The 19318-nt window shown below is 38.7% G+C and overlaps 1 protein-coding gene across 4 annotated transcripts in view; it reads left to right on the top strand.

Annotated features, from left to right (window-relative positions):
- PHF20 (PHD finger protein 20) overlaps positions 1-19318 on the top strand; it is a 124445-nt gene that overhangs the window by 14175 nt on the left and 90952 nt on the right. For all 4 annotated transcript variants that reach the window (XM_081291101.1, XM_081291103.1, XM_081291102.1 and 1 more), the window contains one exon: positions 7104-7218. In XM_081291101.1, coding sequence (XP_081147227.1) covers positions 7136-7218 — 83 coding nt within the window. In that variant the 5' untranslated portion in view covers positions 7104-7135. Of the gene's footprint in view, positions 1-7103; positions 7219-19318 lie in introns of those variants that run through there.

Below are 19318 nucleotides of genomic sequence, written 5' to 3'. Positions count from 1 at the left end.
CTATTTTTTTCTAGAATTGCATGTAGAGAGCTCTGGATTTCTTTCATTTTCACAAGTGATCTATTTTTATCCTGGTTGTGTTCTTCAGATTGAAATGATTGAGTCCAAGATTATAAGCAGTTTTACAGCATTCTTGTCGCTTCCAGGCTGAAGTCTAAAAAGATGGCTGTCGTCAGATCCCTGGCAGTGTTCCAGTTTCCTCACAGCTGGGATAGTGTTAGCTTTTGTCCTTTATGAAAAATTAAATATTTCTGCTTCTTATACATTGATATGATAATTCTGACACATTGAAAAAACACCTACTTGCTTTCAATTCTGTTTATATCTAAAAGCATGATTATAAGCATGGTATTAGGGGAGAGAGGAAATGGTTTGTCTATTTCTGGGGAAAATCTCGATTTTTTTCTTTTATTTAAAAATAAATAAATTAATAAATTAATTGTTTTGATGCTGGGGATTGGATCCAGGGCCTTTGGCTTGAGTGCTCTGCCACTGAGTTATCCCCTTAGTCCTTTTTCTTTGGTTCTGGGGATTGAACCCAGAGCGCTTTACCACTGAGCTACACCCCCAGCCCTTTTTTATTTTTTATTTTCACACAAGGTTTCAGTAAATTGCTTAAGGGCTTCACTAAATTTCTGAGACTGCCCTTGAATTTAGGATCTTTCTCCCTCAGCTTCCTGTGTTGCCAGGATTACAGGTGTGCACCACCATGCCTGGATTTTCTTTTTCATTTTATTGACATGGCTCTCACTATGTTGTCCAGGCTGTCCTCAAACTGGTAATACTCCTGCCTTAGCCTCCCAGTAGCTGGGATTACAGGCCTGGGTCATTGTGCCTTCCTAATTTTTAATGTTTATTTTTTGGTTGTAGTTGGACATAATACCCTTATTTTACTTATTTATTTATTTATGTGGTGTTGAGGATTGAACCCAGGGCCTTGCACTTGCTAGGCAAGTGCTCTACAGCTGAGCCACAACCCCAGCCCCCATAATCCTGCTATTTTTTTTTTTTTAGAATTTTAATATTTATTTTTTTTTAGTTTTCTTTATTTGTATGTGGTGCTGAGGATCGAACCCCGGCTGCACACATGCCAGGCGAGCGCGCTACCACTTGAGCCACATCCCCAGCCCCAATCCTGCTATTTTTTTTTAAAGAGAGAGTGAGAGAGAGGAGAGAGAGAGAGAGAGAGAGAGAGAGAGAGAATTTTTAATATTTATTTATTTTTTTAGTTCTCGGGGGACACAACATCTTTGTTGGTATGTGGTGCTGAGGATCGAACCCGGGCTGCACGCATGCCAGACGAGCGCGCTACCGCTTGAGCCACATCCCCAGCCCCAAATCCTGCTATTTTTGATAAGAGGGATTTCTCTTGCCTTGGAGGACCTTGAAAACTGTTAGCCTTTGAGTATTTTAATTTCTTCTCTGAACTTCAGTTTTCATTTCTGTACCATGGAAATGTTAATTATTTTATCTAGTGATTGAGAAATTCCAGTAAAATAGTATTAAAATGAAATTTGCATTTAAAAATCTGGGTATATAAGTGGGATGTGGTGGTGAATCTCTGTAATCCAGCAGTTTGGGAGGCTGAGGCAGAAGGATTGCAAATTTGAGTTCTGCCTGGGCAATTATCTAGCTTCTGTCTCAAAATAAAAAATTTAAAAAGGGCTGGGGATGTGTCTCAGCGGCGTTACCACCCTTGTCTTCAGTCTCTAGTAGTGAAGAAAAAAATTAAAAATTTGCATATATAAATAACATTTTTTAAAATTGTGAAAAAATATAAACATGTAATCCAAAATTAAAATCTTACTACCTGGACTATGTTGTAGCTCAGTGATAGAGTAGTTTTTAGCTTGTATGAAACCCGGGGCTTCACATATGCTACTTAACTACTGAGAATCCCTGCTAACAAGTAAACAATAAAATGAAAGTACATTCATAGGGTTAGAAATTTTTTAAAAAAATATTTTTTTAGTTGTAGTTGGACACAATATCTTTATTTTATTTATTGTTAGTGGTGCTGAGGATCAAACCCTGCGCCTCGCACGCCTCGCACGTGCTAGGTGAGTGCTCTACCGCTGAGCCACAACCCCAGCCCCAGATTAGAAATTTTTTAACAATATGGAAAAGTAAAAAATGCAAAGTTAAATTTTCATGTTTTGTTCCTGTCAATTTTTTTTTTTTTTTTTTTTTTTTTTTTTTGTGGTCCTGGGAATTGAACCCAAGGCCCCATACATGTTAGGCAATCTCTACCACTGAGCTACAACTCCAGCCTTCACAGAACTACTTAAAAAGTTTCTCAGTTTCTTCTAGGAAGTAATTTTGTGCACATGCTGGACTAGATTAATGTCTCTGTTTATGTCTATATTTGATTATTTATATTAATGGGATAGCTAGTCACAAGTATATGCCTTTTAGCTTTGTCTTTCTACTGGACAACAGTTATTGCAGATATCGTCATCTAAGCATTTACAGATTGCCACTATTCTTTTTATAAGCTGTACAATGTTCTGTTGTGTAGATGAACCACAATTCCTTTAACGAGTCCCACTTAAAATTTTTTTTTATTAGTTATAGGTAGACACACAATATATTTATTTATTTGTATGTGGTGCTGAGACTCGAACCCAGTGCCTCACACATGTGAGGCAAGCACTTTACCACTGAGCTACAGCCCCAGCCCTAAGGAGGCCCCTTTTGACGGACATTTTGGCTGCAGCAATGCAAAGCTCTTTTTATTAGTCATCTTTACAAATAATGTGGCTGACTTTGAGGGAGTATATCTAAGATAAGTTAATAGTGTGAGGTTGTTGGGTCAAAGGGTATTGGCATTTTTGTAGGTAGTGCCAAGTTGCCTATAGAAAAGCTTTTCCAGTTTATGCTTTTGGTGGAAGTATATATAAGCATATTCTTTTCTCCTTAGCCCTGTTAACAATACTTTTACATTTTAGGCAATCTGAGAATTGAAAAAATGTTGTTTTGATTTGCATTTTCATTAATTTAGGATGGGTTATATGGGTATAACATCACATGTTTATCAGACCTTTGTATCTCCTCTCCTCCCCATAATAATCAGTTATTAAACGTTGTCCTTTTTTGGGGGGGGTTGGGAACTGGGTATTGAACTCAGGGGCACTCTACCACTGAGTAGCATCCCCAGCCCTATTTTGTATTTAAAAGACAGGGTCTCACTGAGTTGCTTAGTGTCTCACAGTTGCTGAGGCTGGATTTAAACTGGTGATCCTTCTGCCTCAGTCTCCTGAGCTGCTGGAATTAGAGACTTTGGGGTGCGCCACCATACCTTCTCTAACTTTGTCCATTTTTAAGTAAATTGACTTTTTTGTCTTCCTTCTGTTTGCATTCTTTGTTAAAAAGGGAAGTTAGCTTTTTCTCTTATTTTCAATTATTTTCTCCTAGTTTATAGTTTGTCAAATGCCTTTTGAACTGTGCTATGCAACATACATTTAATGCTTTCATTACCATCGATGCTGGGGGCACTGACTGAATATGTATTTAATGAAATAAACTAGGCTCTCTGTCTCTTGTGGAGCCTAGGGCTCTTCATTTAGGAAAATTTGAATGTAAAGGAGTAATTTGAAGTCCTGCCAAAGTCTTTAAAATGGAATCCTGTGTGGATACAGATTTGCATCAGACTTTTTTCTCTTATGAAATTTCCCTCGTGTCCATATTGAACATGGTTTTAGGAATGAAAACCTAAGGCCTGAAGAACGCATAAGTTAAAATGATTTATATTTACAACTAAGTGCAAAAGGTAAAAATATACTAAAAATTTTTTTTTCTTTGTGTATTACAAATTGAAGTTGGGCTCTTTACCATTGAGCTACATCCCCAGCATCCTCTCCCCTTTATTTTTGTATCTGGGGTTGAACTCAGGAGCACTTAACCACTGAACCACACTTCCAGCCCTTTTTATTTTTTTTATTTTGCTTAGTTGTTTAGGGCCTTGCTAAATTGCTGATGCTGGCTTGGATCCCGCAGTCCTCCTGCCTCAGCCTCCAAAACTGCTGGGATTACAGGTGTGGACCACCCTGTCCATCCCAGATTTTTTTTTTTTTAATTCTAATTTCAATTTTTCTTTTTTCAAACCTCCGGGGTGCTTTACCAATGAGCTATATCCCTAGTTCTTTTTATTTGTTTGTTTATTTATTTATTTTTTGGTACTGGGAAATTGAACTTGGGGACACTCGACTACTGAGCTACATCCCCAGCCCAGTTTGGGTCTCACTGATTTACTCAGCTAAATTGCTGAGGCTGGCTTTGAACTCTGGATCCTTCTGCCTCTTGCCCCAAGCCATTGGGATTACAGGCATGAACCACCAGTTTATTTTTTATTTTGAAACAGTGTTTCTCACTAAATTGCTAGTTTGACTTTAAGATCCTCCCTCTCAGCCTCCTAAATTCCTGGGATCATAAGTGTGGGCTTGGCTTTTTTTTAAAAATAGGGTCTCTAAATTGCCCAGGCTGGCCTCAGATTTGAGATCCTCAGCATTCCCAATAGCTACGATTACAGTCCTGTTTACAGCACCCAGCTATATTTATATTAGACTCTTTACTTTTTTTTTTTTTTTTTTTTTTTGCTGGGGATCAATCCCATGGCCTCATGCATGCTAGGCAAATGCTTTATCACTGAGCTACATCCCTAATGTGGGATTTAAAAAGAAATTGCTGGTGGTGCATGCCTGGGCAGTTTAGGAGACTGAGGCAGGAGGAGCTCAAATTCAAAGCCAGTCTCAGCAATTTAGCAAGGCTTTAAGTAATTTAGCAAGACCCTGTTCCTGGCTTCAATCCCTGGTATCTCCCCACCCACCAAAAAAAAAAAAAAAAAAAAAAAACCAAACAGAAAATTCTACCACCATACAGAGGTGGAGGGAAGATTGATGATGGGATGAGAAAATCAGATTAGTTTGATCTTGTTTTGTTTGATACCAGAGTGAAACTCGAAACAGATGTGTCAGAGTTACAGTGAAGAGGTTCATGATTAGTAAGAACTTTTTGACAATTCAACCTCAACCTCAAGAGTAACTTTTTTTTTTTTTAACCCATTGGGAGTAATTTGCTTATCTTCCTTCATTTACTGCCTTTTCCCCTTATGCCTATTATTTTTAATTATTATTATTATTTTTTTGGTACTAGAGATTGAACTCAGGGGTGCTTTATAACTAAGCTACTTCCCCAGCCCTTTTTACTTTTTGAGACCGTGTCTCCTTAAGTTGCTCATCTGCCTCAGCCTCAGTGGCTAGGACGACTGGGCCCTCATGCCTGAATTTTAAAGGAAGGTCTCCAACGGGAGATTGTGTGGTAAACAGAATTAATTAAGAAATCAGGCATATCTGGACTTTTATTCTAGGGCCTGTCACTTAGCCCCTGAACTTCAGCCAAGTTATTTTAAATCTAATATCCTCATTTATGACAATAGTTGTAAATGGCTACTTATTTTATCAGCATTGTGCTCTTCAAATGGATTGACTCTCTTAATCCCCACACCCACTGCTTGAAGAGGGGTAGTATTATGATCACCTTCACCATTTTACAGAGAAGAAATAAATTCATGGAGGTTAAGTAATTTATACAAATTCATGCAGCTAAAATGGAGTGGAGCTGTGAATTCAAGGCCAGGCATTTGACCCCCATTACATTAAATTACATTACCTCTGAAGGGGGCTGGGCCTTGTAGCTCACTGAGCATTCCGTTCCACTCTGCCTTTCTTGTTAGGCATCACTTTTTTATATGATCTGTGCGGGTATGCTGTTAATCAGAATATCACTTGGTATGCCTGAAGTCAGAGATAAAAGGTAGATGTTTTGATGTGGCATTTCAGGGAAACTCAAATGAAGACTACCCTACTGATTGGATTATACTTACATGTCCAGTTTTGATCATTTTCTGGATGGTGTTAAGGAAAGCCAGTCAAACCTCTGACTCTCCCTTTCTCAGGGTCTATATATGTTTGAAACCCTGCTGCTCACATAGCTTCAGTTTATTATGTTTCAATGTCCTTTAATTAAGTTTAATTAACTGTTAACCATTCCTGCTTCTATTTGAGTTGTGTTTGTATTTCCCAGATTCAGCCCGCTGGAATGGGTTGTTTAATAGCTACTTCATCCTTCACATGTTTTTTTTTTTTTGTTGTTGTTGTTATTTTATTTTATTTTTTTTGGTATGTGTTTGATACTAGGAATTGAACCCACAGGCACTTTGCGATTGAGCTACATCCCCAGCTCTTTTCATTACTTTGAGACAGGAACTTGGATTCTTCTGCCTCAGCCTCCCAATTAGTGGGGGCTGTAGACATGTGCCACCATGCCCAGCTCTTGTCTCAGTGTCAGGAGAGGTTAGGTTGATGTCCTTTGTAACTTTTAAATTTCATGGCAATTATAGCTTACCATTATTTTTGTTTACTGTCAATTTTTGTTTTCCCCCATTAAACTGAAGGATTCTTTTTTTTTTTTTTTTTTTTAAGAGAGAGTGAGGGGGGGAGAGAGAGAGAGAGAGAGAGAGAGAGAGAGAGAGAGAGAGAGAGAGAGAGAGAGAGAATTTTTAATATTTATTTTTTAGTTCTCGGCGGACACAACATCTTTGTTGGTATGTGGTGCTGAGGATCGAACCCGGGTCGCACGCATGCCAGGCGAGCGCGCTACCGCTTGAGCCACATCCCCAGCCCCAAACTGAAGGATTCTTGAGGACAGGAAGTGTATGTTTCTTGGTCTTGACTATTTCCCTAAATAATCACTGAGCAAATGTTTGTTGGCTGTGTCAGCAATTGATTGACTTTAATCATGATAACATTGTTTTGTGACATTCTGAGGGGTGTTCCTTGTAGGCAAGACCTTGGTAAGCAGTGCTGAGGGAAGGTTTCCTAATTCCTCAGTGCCAGAGACCATGTGATGGGCATGATGGAGGAGAAGGAATCAGAGGAGGGACACCTGTGTTGAAAGGAGGGCAGGCATGATAAAGGGCACTGTCAGGGTTTCATGGATCTTTGTGTTTTGAATAATGCCTATTTGGTTTTTTATGTGTAGTGAGTGGTGCTACACTCTGGGCAGACTTTGCCTAAGTTTCATAAATATTTAATTGGCTTTTTCAGGAGAATAAAGGCAGCCCTGTTGATGACTGAAAATGACAAAGCATCCACCTAACAGACGAGGAATCAGCTTTGAAGTGGGAGCCCAGTTGGAAGCCCGGGACCGTTTAAAAAACTGGTACTTTTACCTTTTTTTGGTTGTTAATTGTTAATTAAACCCTTAAGTAAAGGCTTTTTGCCAGCACTGATAGAGAGTGGTAGCCTAGGCTTTTATGTGGTGTTTTCCTTCTCCTTAACTCTTGGAAGATGGAAGGAGACTTGTTTAGAAGGTGAGAATGTCCTTTCTCTTTGTTGTAGTGATTCCTGTGTCAGGGGGGCCATCTTGTGTCACCTTGGTCATATTGGTTCCCCTTTTTGACTGTCTATCTAAAGGAGTTAGGGAAAATGAAGCATGAGTGGCTGCTTGGAAGAGAATAGTTAATAGTGGCAACTCTCTTGCTCTTGGCTGCCTGTCTGGAAGAAGAGAGAAAAATTAGGGACACAAGTGAAGAAAAGCATTTAAATCTGTGTTGTGTGCAGCCCCTCCTGGTTTCTGGCTGTGATGTGATATGGCTGAAATACAGTCACACAGGAGCTCTGTTAGGGTGATTCAGTTCAGAAGCTGAGGGGTTGCCATCCTAACTGTGTTATTGACTTTTGACCACCGGCTGCTATTTACGTTGTACACTGGTGTCATCTGTAAATGTAGGTACTGATAATATTGGCCTCATGGGACTATTATGAGAATCAAATAATAGAATATATGGAAAAAGGTCTTAAAAATTAAAGTGATTGTTGTGGTTAAGGATATCCTAGAATTTGGTTATTTGTTAGTGCTCAAGGTATGGTTAGAGGTTTCAGATGCAAACCTTTTGAGTTTGTGCAAGATAAAGCTTAGCTCTTCTGAGGGGGTTAACTTAAACTAGACAGATGAACCAGTTCCTAGCTTCTGTCTAGAAAGAGAGGCAGGGAAGTGGCCTGTGCAGAAAACTGTTTCTGCTATTGAAATTAGAGGCACTGAACACTTGGTTATCTTTAGGCTGCTTGCATTATCTATGATTATTTCCTTTTATGGATTTCAGTTTTTTTTGTTTTTTTTTTTTTTTTTGGTACTGGGGACAGGGTCTCGCTAAGTTGCTTAGGGCCTCGGTATATTGCTGAGGCTCATTTTAAACTTGCAATCCTCCTACCTCAGCCTCCTGAGTTGCTGAAATTACAGGCATGCACCATCACAGCCAGCTTGGGTTTTAGTAGTTTTTTTAAATGCAGCTTTTGGTGGTAGAGAATCAAGAGAAGAAAAAAAAGTTTTATTTGGGAAAAAAAATACAAAAAAAAAATAAAGTACAGCTAATCACAAAATAACCTGTATTTTTTACTCAGAATCAACAAATTTTGGACTGGGAATGGAGTTTAGAGATAGAGCACTTGCCTAACATTTTCGAGGCCCTGAAATTTTCAATTTTTCAAATTTCAAAAATTCAATCCCCAGTATCTTAAGACAAATTTTTAAAAAGCAATAAATGTGAATATTTTTGTTTAGTTGGATTTCAAAGCATTTCTGATATCATGGAAAAACATTTTTGTATCTTTCCCAATTCCCATCCTTTGTTCCCAGAGGCAGCGGTCATTCTGAAGTTGCTTGTGTATTTTCTGTTCTAAATTTTTACCATTTTACTATATATGTATCCAAGGGCTAGAGTGCTTACATAGCATGGGTACTGCAAAAAAAAAAGCTAGAGCTGTATCGGTATCCACTGATAATGTAATCATTTTGAGTTTTTAAAAAAATAGACTTCTTGTTTCTTTTCTGTAGTGTTAACTTTTTTAGGGTATTGGGATTGAACCCAGTGGTGCTCTATTACCAAGTTATATCACCAGCCTTTTTAGTTTTTTTTTTTAATTTTGAGACAGGGTCTTGCTAAATTGCTCTGGTTGGCCTGGAACTTTTGTTCCTCCTGCCTCAGTCTCCTAAGTAACTGGGATTAGAGGCATTGTAATCCTGATTTGCAGCCATTACTTTTTTTCCCTAACCATATATTTTTTTTTTAAGTTTATTTGGGTTAACTCAGGAACTCAGGTTTTTTTTTTTTTTAAATTTTTTAATATTTATTCTTTAGTTCTCGGCGGACACAGCATCTTTGTTGATATGTGGTCCTGAGGATCGAACCCGGGCCGCATGCATGCCAGGCTAGCGCGCTACCGCTTGAGCCACATCCCCAGCCCCCCTAACCATATTTTTAATATAGAAATGAAGACATCATGGCTAATTTTTAAGAATAAATAATTGGGCTGGGGATGTGGCTCAAGCGGTAGCGCGCTCGCCTGGCATGCGTGCGGCCCGGGTTCGATCCTCAGGACCACATATCAACAAAGATGTTGTGTCCGCCGAGAACTAAAAAATAAATATTAAAAAAAAAAATTCTCTCTCTCTAAAAACAAAAACAAAAAATAAATAAATAATAAACATTTACTTATTTATTGGAAGAGGAGATTAAACCCAGGGGCGCTTTACCACTAAGCTATATCCCCAGCAACCCCCCCCCCCCTTTTTTTTTCCTCCAAAATTTGAGACAGTAGCCAGGTGCAGTGTTGCATGCCTGCATGCCTACAATACCAGCTGCTTGGAGGCTGAGGCAGGAGCCTCAAAGCCAGCTTCAGCAATTTAGAAAGACCCTATCTCTAAATAAAACTATAAAAAAGGGTTGGGAATGTGACTCAGTGGTTAAGTGCCTCTGGACTCAATTCCTGGTACCAAAAAAAAAATTAAGACAGGGTCTTGATAAGTTGCTTAGGGCCTAAGTTGCTGAGACTAACCTTGAACTCAGGATTGTCTTGCCTGAGCTTCCTAGTCAGTGGTATTACAGTGCCACTGCACTCGACTTTGTTTTTTTTATTTTGAGACAGGGTTCCACTTAGATGCAGATGTTGGCCTCAAATTTGTAATTCTCCTACCTTAGCCTCTGCAGTTGCTGGGAACATGGACATGTGTCACCATGTCTGGCTAATAACTAACATTTATTGAATGCTTGTTGTCATGAACTTTCTGGATTGTTCACTTTATCTTCTAGTTAACTGTCCTATGAAGTATGGATGCTATTATGAATCTCAGTTTTTTAATATATTTTATATAGTATTTACTTATTTATTGCAGTACAGGGAGATTAACCCAGGACCCCATGCATGGTAGTGAAGAGCTCTACTACTGAGCTACGTCCCCACTCCTTTTTTATTTTTATTTTTTTTATACTTTTTTTTTTTTTTTTTTACAGGGCTGAGGACCGAACCCAGGGCCTTGTGCGTGCTAGGCAAGCGCTCTGCCACTGAGCTAAATCCCCAACCCCATCCTTTTTTTTTTTTTAATATTTATTTTTTCATTGTAATTGGACACAATACATTTATTATTTTTTTAAATTTTTAATGTGGTGCTAAGGATCGAATCCAGGGCCTCACATGTGCTAGGCAAGCACTCTACCACTGAGCCACAACTCCAGCCCCCATCCCCACTCTTTTTTATTTTATTTTATTTCTGGGGTTTTTTTTTTTTTTTTTTTGTACCAGGGATTGAACTCTGGCACTTGACCACTGAGCCACATCCCCAGCCCTTTTATTTTATTTTGAGACAGGAGCTTGCTAGGTGGTCTCAAACCTTAGATCCAGTCTTTTGAGTAGCTGGGATCACAGGTGAGAGCCACCACATCTGGCTGTGAATCTACTTTTAGTAGTAAGAAAAAAACTGAGAGAGATGAAATCATTTTCTCAGTGTCACACAGTGGTTGGTCTTAATGTTCTTGTCAGTTTTCTTGTAATATCCAGACCGTATTCAGATTCTCCTGGTAAAGAATGTCTCTTAAAACTTTTTTTTTTCCAAACCAGGATCCAAACAAGGTTCACATATTACATGTATTTTTTTGTCTTTTTGGTTGCTTTCATCCTTGATTATTCTTTTTTTTTTTTTTTTTTTTTTACTATTTAAGTTGTTGATAGACCCTTATTAATTTATTATTTATTTATATGTGGTGCTGAGACTTGAATTCAGTGCTTCACCACATGCCAGGCAAGTGCGCTACTGCTGAGCCCTAGACCCAGCTCGGTGATTATTGTTTTCCCTGCTTCATGGCATTAGTAAATTTTATGCGTCTGGACAGCTGTTTTGTAGAATGTTCCACATTCCTAGTTGGTTACATTGTTTTATCATGGTGGGTTTGTTTTTTTGTTTCTTTTTTTGATCCCCAGTCCTTTTTACTATTATTTATTTATTTGTACTAGGATCAAACCCAGGAGTGCTTAACCACTGAGCCACATCATCCCTAGCCCTTTTTATTTTTCAATTTGAGATAAGGTTTCCCTAAATTGCTTAAGGCTTTGCTGAGTTAAAGAGGCTAATCTTGAACTTGAAATCCTGAGCTGCTGGAATTATAATGTGCACCAGGGCTCCTGGTTGTTTCCTGTATTCTCTTATATTTCCTATAAACTGGAAGTGAGGCCTTGACTTCAGAGTAAACTTTTTGGGTTTTTCTGGTGGTGTTGGGGATTGAACTCAGGGCCTTGTGCATGCTCCAAGGCAAGCACTCTCCCAACTGAGCTATATCCCCAGCTCTAAACATTTTTTTTTTTTTAATAGAATGACTCAATAGTAATTCCATGTGTTTCATATTATGTCACATCAGGGGACACAAAACTAGATAGACCCATTGTTCTGTGTATTACTTGGATAAGGTAATGACCACCATCTCTCACCATTATAAAGGTATTTTTTCCTTGTGCAAGTAGAAAATAATCTGAAGGTATATTTGGTTTATGTTAATATACTGTTACCCCACACCATCTTCCTAAAGATTTTAATATCATTTGATGATCCTTGCCTTAATAAGTTGTTAAACTGGAGGTGGGAAAATCGTGATTTTTCTCCTGTAATTCTTTTTCTTTGTTTTTGTGCTGGGCATTGAACTTGGTCTCCTGTCTATGTTTCAATAGTTGATGTTCTTTTCTAAGAAGATTTTTCTCAGTGTGAGGCACTGGGTTCGATCCTTAGCACCACATAAAAATAAACAAATAAAATAAAGGCATGCTGTCCATCCACAACTACAAAAAAAAAAAAAAAAGAAGAAGAAGAAGAAGAAGGCACATCTCTTCCTTTCATTTTTGTTCAATACTGGGGATTGAACCCAGGGATAGTCTACAAATAAACTACATCCCCAGTTCTTTTTATTTTGTATTTTGAGACAGGGTCTCACTAAGTCTCTGAGGCTGACTTTAAACTTGTGATCATCCATTGTCAGCTTCTTAAGACACTGAAATTATGGGTGCATGTCTTTCTTCCTGGCTATTCATTGTTTTTAGTTCTAAAATTATCCTATATTTGGGCAATGGGAAGTTTTATAAATCAGCTCCTTTTTTTTTTTTTAATATTTATTTTTTAGTTCTCGGCGGACACAACATGTTTGTTGGTATGTGGTGCTGAGGATCGAACCCAGGCCGCACACATGCCAGGCGAGCGCGCTACCGCTTGAGCCACATCCCCAGCCCCCCCTTTTTTTTTTTTACATAGTCATGTTCATCCTTGAGAATTATCTTTTCTGGCACTCCTAGAAGCCCCAGGCATATCTTCCACTTTTTGTGTCCCTGACCCTAGATTCAGCAAGTTCCCCAAGACAGTCTGGTTCCTTTTGTTAGGAAATAGTACTTTTGGCCCTTTGTATCCATGGGTTTCATATCTTCGAATTCAGCCAGTCTTGGTTGAAAGTATCTGGGGGAAAAAAAAAAAGCATCTGTACTGACCATGTAGAGACTTTTTTCTTGTCTTTATTCCCCAAACAGTACAGTATAAAACTTATTTACATAGCATTTATGTTAGGTTAGTTTTATAAGAAATCTAGAAGATTCAAAGTATAGGAGAGGAGAGGATAATACAGAGGATGTGTGTGTATTATATGCAAATACTATATCATTTTTATATAAGGAACTTGAAAACAGACTTTAGTATGTACGTATTTTGGGATCAGTGGGATCCTGAAATCAATCATCCCTGGATGCCAAGGGATGTATTTAGAAATTAAACTCTGGGCACTGGGTGTCACTTTAAGCCCCTTTCAGTGGATGGAGCCAAGAAACAGATTTTTTGAAAAACTATGAGTTCATTTTAATATCTTCAATTTAAATTTGATATTTTAACATTTACATACATATATACAAGATATTTACATACATATATACAAGATATGTATGTTTATATATGTATCTTTAGCTTTATTGAGGTTTAGTTGCCAGGAATTTATGTATTTTTATGTATTTTTATTTTTGTCTTTGTCTACTCATTTTTTCTTGGGGGGGGGGTAGTGATGTACCAGGAGTTGAACTCAAGGATGCTCAACCACTGAGACACATCCCCAGCCCTATTTTGTATTTTATTTAGAGACAGGGTCTCACTGAGTGGCTTAGCGTCTCGATTTTGTTGAGGCTGGCTTTGAACTCGCAATCCTCCTGTCTCAGCCTCCCAACCTACTGGGATACAGGCATGTGCCACCATGTCCTGCTGTCTTTCTTTACTCTTACACTGAAATTTTTTTTCTTTTTTTTTTTTTTTAGTTGTAGGTGGACACAATACCTTTATTTTATTTATTTATATGTGGTGCTGAGGCTCAAACCCAGGGCCTCACACGTGCTAGGTGAGTGCTCTACCTCTAAGCCACAACTCCTGCTCAAATTTTTGTTCTTATTCATGCTTTTACCTATTTTTATATTCTACATTTTTCATGAAATAGTTTCAAAGTTACAATAACAATATTACTAACAAAAATACTGAATGAATGTTAAGATTTTTTTCTTTTGGGCCAGGTACAATGGTACATGCCTGTAGTCCCACAATTGAGTATGCTGAGGCAGGAAGATCACAAGTTGGAGACTAGCCTCAGCAACTTCATGAGACTCTCATCAACTTAATGAGATGCTATTTCAAAATAAAAAATTAAAAGGACTGAGGAGCTGGGATTGTAGCTCAGTGGTAGATTGCTTGCCTAACACGTGTAAGGCACTGGGTTTAATTCTTTCTTTCTTTGTTTCTTTCTTTCTTTCTTTTTTTAAAAGAGAGAATGAGAGAGAGAGAGAGAGAGAGAGAGAGAGAGAGAGAGAGAGAGGGAGAGGGAGAGGGAGGGAGGGAGGGAGGAGAGAATTTTTTAATATTTATTTTTTAGTTTTCGGAGGACACAATATCTTTGTATGTGGTGCTGAGGATCGAACCCGGGCCGCACACATGCCAGGCGAGCGCGCTACCGCTTGAGCCACATCCCCAGCCCAATTCTTTATTTATGTAAATAAATAAAATCAAGGTCTATCAACAACTAAAAAAAATTAAAAAATAAAATAAAAAGGACTGGGGATATGGCTCAGTGGTAAAATTTGCCTTTGGGTTCAATTCCCAGTACTACCCTACCCAAATAAATTGATTTAAAAAGTATCCTTCTTCCTTCCTTCCTTCCTTCCTTCCTTCCTTCCTTCCTTCCTTCCTTCCGTTATGGGTACTGGGGATTGAACCCAGGGATCCTTTACCACTGAACTACATCCCCAGTCCTTTTTATTTTTTATTTTGAGGCAGTCTTCCTTAGTTGCCTAGGTTGGCCTTGAGCTTTCGTTCTTTCTGCCTCAGCCCTCCAGTGTTGCTGGTGTGACAGGCATGCACCACTGTACCCAGCCTATGTATAGTTTCTTGTCTGCAATTCCACTAATAGGATACAAAACAATTTTAACCCCCTAAATAATTCTCTCATGTATACTTTTGCCAACCTGTAATATTTGTTTTTTTTTTTTTTTTTTTTTTTTTTTTAAGAGAGAGTGAGAGAGGAGAGAGAGAGAGAGAGAGAGAGAGAGAGAGAGAGAGAATTTTTATTTTTTTTAGTTCTCAGCGGACACAACATCTTTGTTGGTATGTGGTGCTGAGGATCGAACCCGGGCTGCACGCATGCCAGGCGAGCGCGCTACCGCGCTACCGCTTGAGCCACATCCCCAGCCCCCAACCTGTAATATTTGATTTGATTATTTTGTTTATTCATCAATGTTTCTCCACTAGAGTGCAAGGTCAGTGAGGGATAGTGTGTTAGATTGTTTTCTAAGAAATAAAACAAATAACCCTATGTGTTCCCAGCAACTCTGGACAGTAAAGTAGGAGGATCACAAGTTTGAGGTCTGCTTAAGCAGTGTCCTGAGACCCTTTTTTTTTTTTTTTTTTTTAAAGTATGTCCCAGGCACTAGTAATTTTTTTTTTGAGAGAGAGAGAGAGAGAGAATTTTTTTTAAAATTTATTTTTTAGTTTTTGGCAGACACAACATCTTTGTTTGTATGTGGTGCTGAGGATCGCACCCGGGCCGCACGCATGCCAGGCGAGCGCGCTACCACTTGAGCCACATCCCCAGCCCTTGTTTTGTTTTTTAATCTTAAAAAAATTTATTTTTTTATTGGTGTGTGGTTCTGAGGATCGAAACCAGTGCCTCACACGGGCCAAGTGAGTGCTCTGCCACTGAACCATGACCACAGCCCAAAACCCTGGCTTAAAATAAATGAAAAAAGGACTGGGGACATAGCTCAGCAGCAGTACACCTGGGTTCAATCCTGGTACCACAAAATTAAAAAAAAAATAAAGCAATAGAGTAATAATTGGGGAAAAATTGATTGGGGGAAATGGGAAGCTGGTTAGAAGATGATAGGAAAGATTTCAGACTGCCTTCCAAATCCTACCCAATGGAGGATATATAGAGTAGGAAGATAGGAAAAGTCTTAGACTACAGTTCAGTAATATATGTGAAAGGACAAAATTATAACAGTTTAATTTAAATATTTTTCATCCTTTAAAATTTTTTTTCTTTGGGTTGAACTAGGGACTTCGTACAACGCAAGGCAAGCAATGAGCTACATCTCTAGGCTTTTTTATTTTGAGACAAGGTCTAAGTTGCTCAGTTGGCCTTGAACAAATATGCAATCCTTCTGCCTCAACCTACAAACATGTAGTCCCAGCTGCTTCAGAGGGTGAGAGGCTTGAGGATTACTTGAGCCCACGATTTAGAGACTGGCTTGGGTGACTTAGGGACACCCTATCTAAAAACAACATCAAAAGCCTAAAAAACAAAACAAAACAAAACAAAAACAAAGAAAGGACTGGGATATAGTTCAGTTGGTAGAGTGCTTGGCTTGAATGCACAAGGCCCTGGATTCAGTTCCCAGCACCATAAAAAACAAAACAAAACAAACAAACAAAAAAATTAGAATCAGCAATACTTTATTCCATAAAAAAGTCAAAGTGTTCTGAAGGACAGGTTAAAAGAGTTACTTTTGTAGGCAGAGAAGTTTTGAAGAAAGCAAAAGCAAAAAGCAGATTGGTCATTTCAGCTGATTTCCTTTTAAGGCAGTGCAGGTAGACAGAATAATAGAACAATAACTGATTGGCTAATATCGTTACTTCAGATTACCTGTTCTGTTTTAGGATTATGGCATAAAGAATTTCATTTTCATGTCGGTTGAAATTGAACTATTTGATAAATTTGATTAGAAGTCCAATCTTGATTTCTTATTTTCAACTTGGCAAAGTGAAGTTGTGATTCTATTTCAATTTTTAGCCTGGCCTGTTGGGGCCTAATGCAAGAATTAATTCAAAACAGTAGTCCCCTGTAATTTCTGTTTAACGTGAGAAGGTTTTGGCAGAGCATATGTGGAATTCTCAAGCCAAAGTTTCTGTCAGAAGAGTCCCATCGGGGCTGGGGATATGGCTCAAGCCGTAGCGCACTCGCCTGGTATGCGTGCGGCCTGGGTTCGATCCTCAGCACCACATACCAACAAAGATGTTGTGTCCGCCGAGAACTAAAAAATAAATATTAAAAAAAAAAAAAAAAAAAAGAAGAGTCCCATCTTCCAAGAAGAGAGATGCCTGTTCTTTCAGTCATTAGCTGGGTCCTGACCCTGGGAAAGTGTGGTAATGGCACTAGGTTCTGATGGATTTGTAGCTGGGTCTGGTTACTAAGCTATAGATGAGAATGTGATAGGTGCATTTTTGAGTCAGGCACAGGTGTGCTATCTGTTTTGTTCACTGGCTCTCAGAACCCATAGCCTTGCACATGTTAGGCATGAACTCTAGCGCTAAGTTTTACCCGCAACCAGAGATTTTTTTTTTCTTTCTTTCAGTGCTGGGGATTGAACCCAGGACCTTGCACTGATCTACACTGATCTACAGAGCTATATCCCAAATAGTAAATGTTTTTATTATTGCAGAATTGGATAGCTATTATACAAAGGACCTACTATTTATTGATGGTTCTATGTCTGACTCTCCATGTATAGCTTATCTATTAAATCTTCTCAACAAGCTATATGGTTGTTTATTGTTTCCAATTATAAATGAGGGAAGAAACTGAGGTTCACAGAGGTAAAAGTCCGTCATTGCAAATTATAGAGCTGGTGGGTAGAAGAGCTAGGATTTGAACCCCTGTTCATCTGACTCCGATGTCATGTCACCAGACATGCCTCCCATTTCTTGTCCTGATGGTATTTTTTCTGCTGTTCCCTATTTTTTAGATTTGTTGCTAGTTGCAAAAAACAAAAATAAAACCGAGAACCCAAACATAAAAATGGTTATATTTTTCAAAACCCATGTGACAGAAATACATGGAAAGTGATAGGGCAGTGGTGCAGGACTGTAATCCCAGGGACTTGCCTATAATCCCAGTGCCTGGGGTGGCTGAGGTAAGAGGGTTTCAAGTTCAAGGCCAGCTCCAACAATTTAGCAAGACTCTAACTCAATGTAAAAATTATTATAAAATTTTAAAAAGGGCTGAGGATATAGCTTAGTGGTAGAGTGCTCCTGGATTCAATTCCCACTACTAGGGGGTGGGATTCATGGAAAGCAAATGTTGCTTAGAGTGGGTGTGTGGGTCTCTGGATTTATACTTCATGTTTATAATAGAACTATATCTTTGATTTATTTTGTTTGCATTGCTTATACAGAAGCCTAGTTTTTCCTCTCACCTTTATATGCTGCACATACTATATTTCTGTTAAAATAATAATGGCAATGACAGCTAACACATCTCAAGATTTGCTGTGTCAGATATGATGTTAATTGCTTTACATTGGCTGTCTCATTTAATCTCTGACAGAAATACTCATTTGAGGTGAGGGTTGTTACTCAGTGCTAGAGCACATAGAATGCTTCAGACACTGGGTTCAGTTCTCAGCACACACATACACACATACATACACAAAAATAAAAAAAAAAAAGGATGGCAAGCATAGTGGCACACACCGGTACACACCTGTAATCCCAGAGATTGAGGAGACTGAGGCAGGAAGATTCTAAGTTTGAATCCAGCCTTAGTAATTTAGTCAGACCCTCAACAACTTAGCAAAACCCTGTCTCAAAATAAAAAATAAAAAGGACTATGGACATGGTTCAGTGGTAAAGCAACCTGGGTTCAATCCCAAGTACCAAAAAAAAAAAAAAATTAAAAATTAAATATTTAGGGTGTGGAGATGTAGCTCCATGGTAGAGTGGGCATGAGTTGGGTTCATTTCCAGCACTGCAAACAAGCCAAACAGATTTATATTTTCTGTGGAGGTTGTTAGTTCACATGGCAGTTTTTCTCATGTCATCTCATCAAGCAGGCTGTGGAATATGGATAAGGATCCATGTTCTAAATTTGGAGCTTCCTCTTGTGGGTAAGCTTTCATGTCCATTCCCTTCTGAGTAATGTCCAGAGTTGTATGTATGAACTGCTAACACATGACAGGCTGCAGTTTCCCAGTAAAGATTCTTCATGGATAGAATATAAACTGCTTGCCCCACCTGTGCCTTCCGCCTTCTTTTTGTCATCTGTCAGGAGCACACCATCTGTCCTAAGCTGTAGGCTGGCCTTGCATGTGCTTACTATGAATACAGTGAAAAACTCCTTCTGTCTATTGCTTTCCTGGTCCTTTGGTACATTTCCATTTAAGTTGATCATAGTTTCCATCCATTTCATGTACAAAGGGCTTAAAAATCTGAGTTTTGGATCTTTATTTATTTATTTATTTTGGGTACCAGGGATTGAACTCAGGGGCACTCAACCACTGAGCCACATCCCCAGCCCAATTTTTGTATATTATTGGAGACAGAGTCTCACTGAGTTACTTAGTGCCTCACTGATGCTGAGTCTGGCTTTGAACTCGTGATCCTCCTGTCTCAGCCTCCCCAGCCACTGCGCCTGGCCTAAAAAAAAAACTTT

Source organism: Spermophilus citellus (assembly GCF_964194105.1).
Source record: "Spermophilus citellus genome assembly, chromosome: 4".
NCBI classification, from domain to species: domain Eukaryota; kingdom Metazoa; phylum Chordata; class Mammalia; order Rodentia; family Sciuridae; genus Spermophilus; species Spermophilus citellus.
This window is presented reverse-complemented; position numbering and strand designations above follow the sequence as displayed.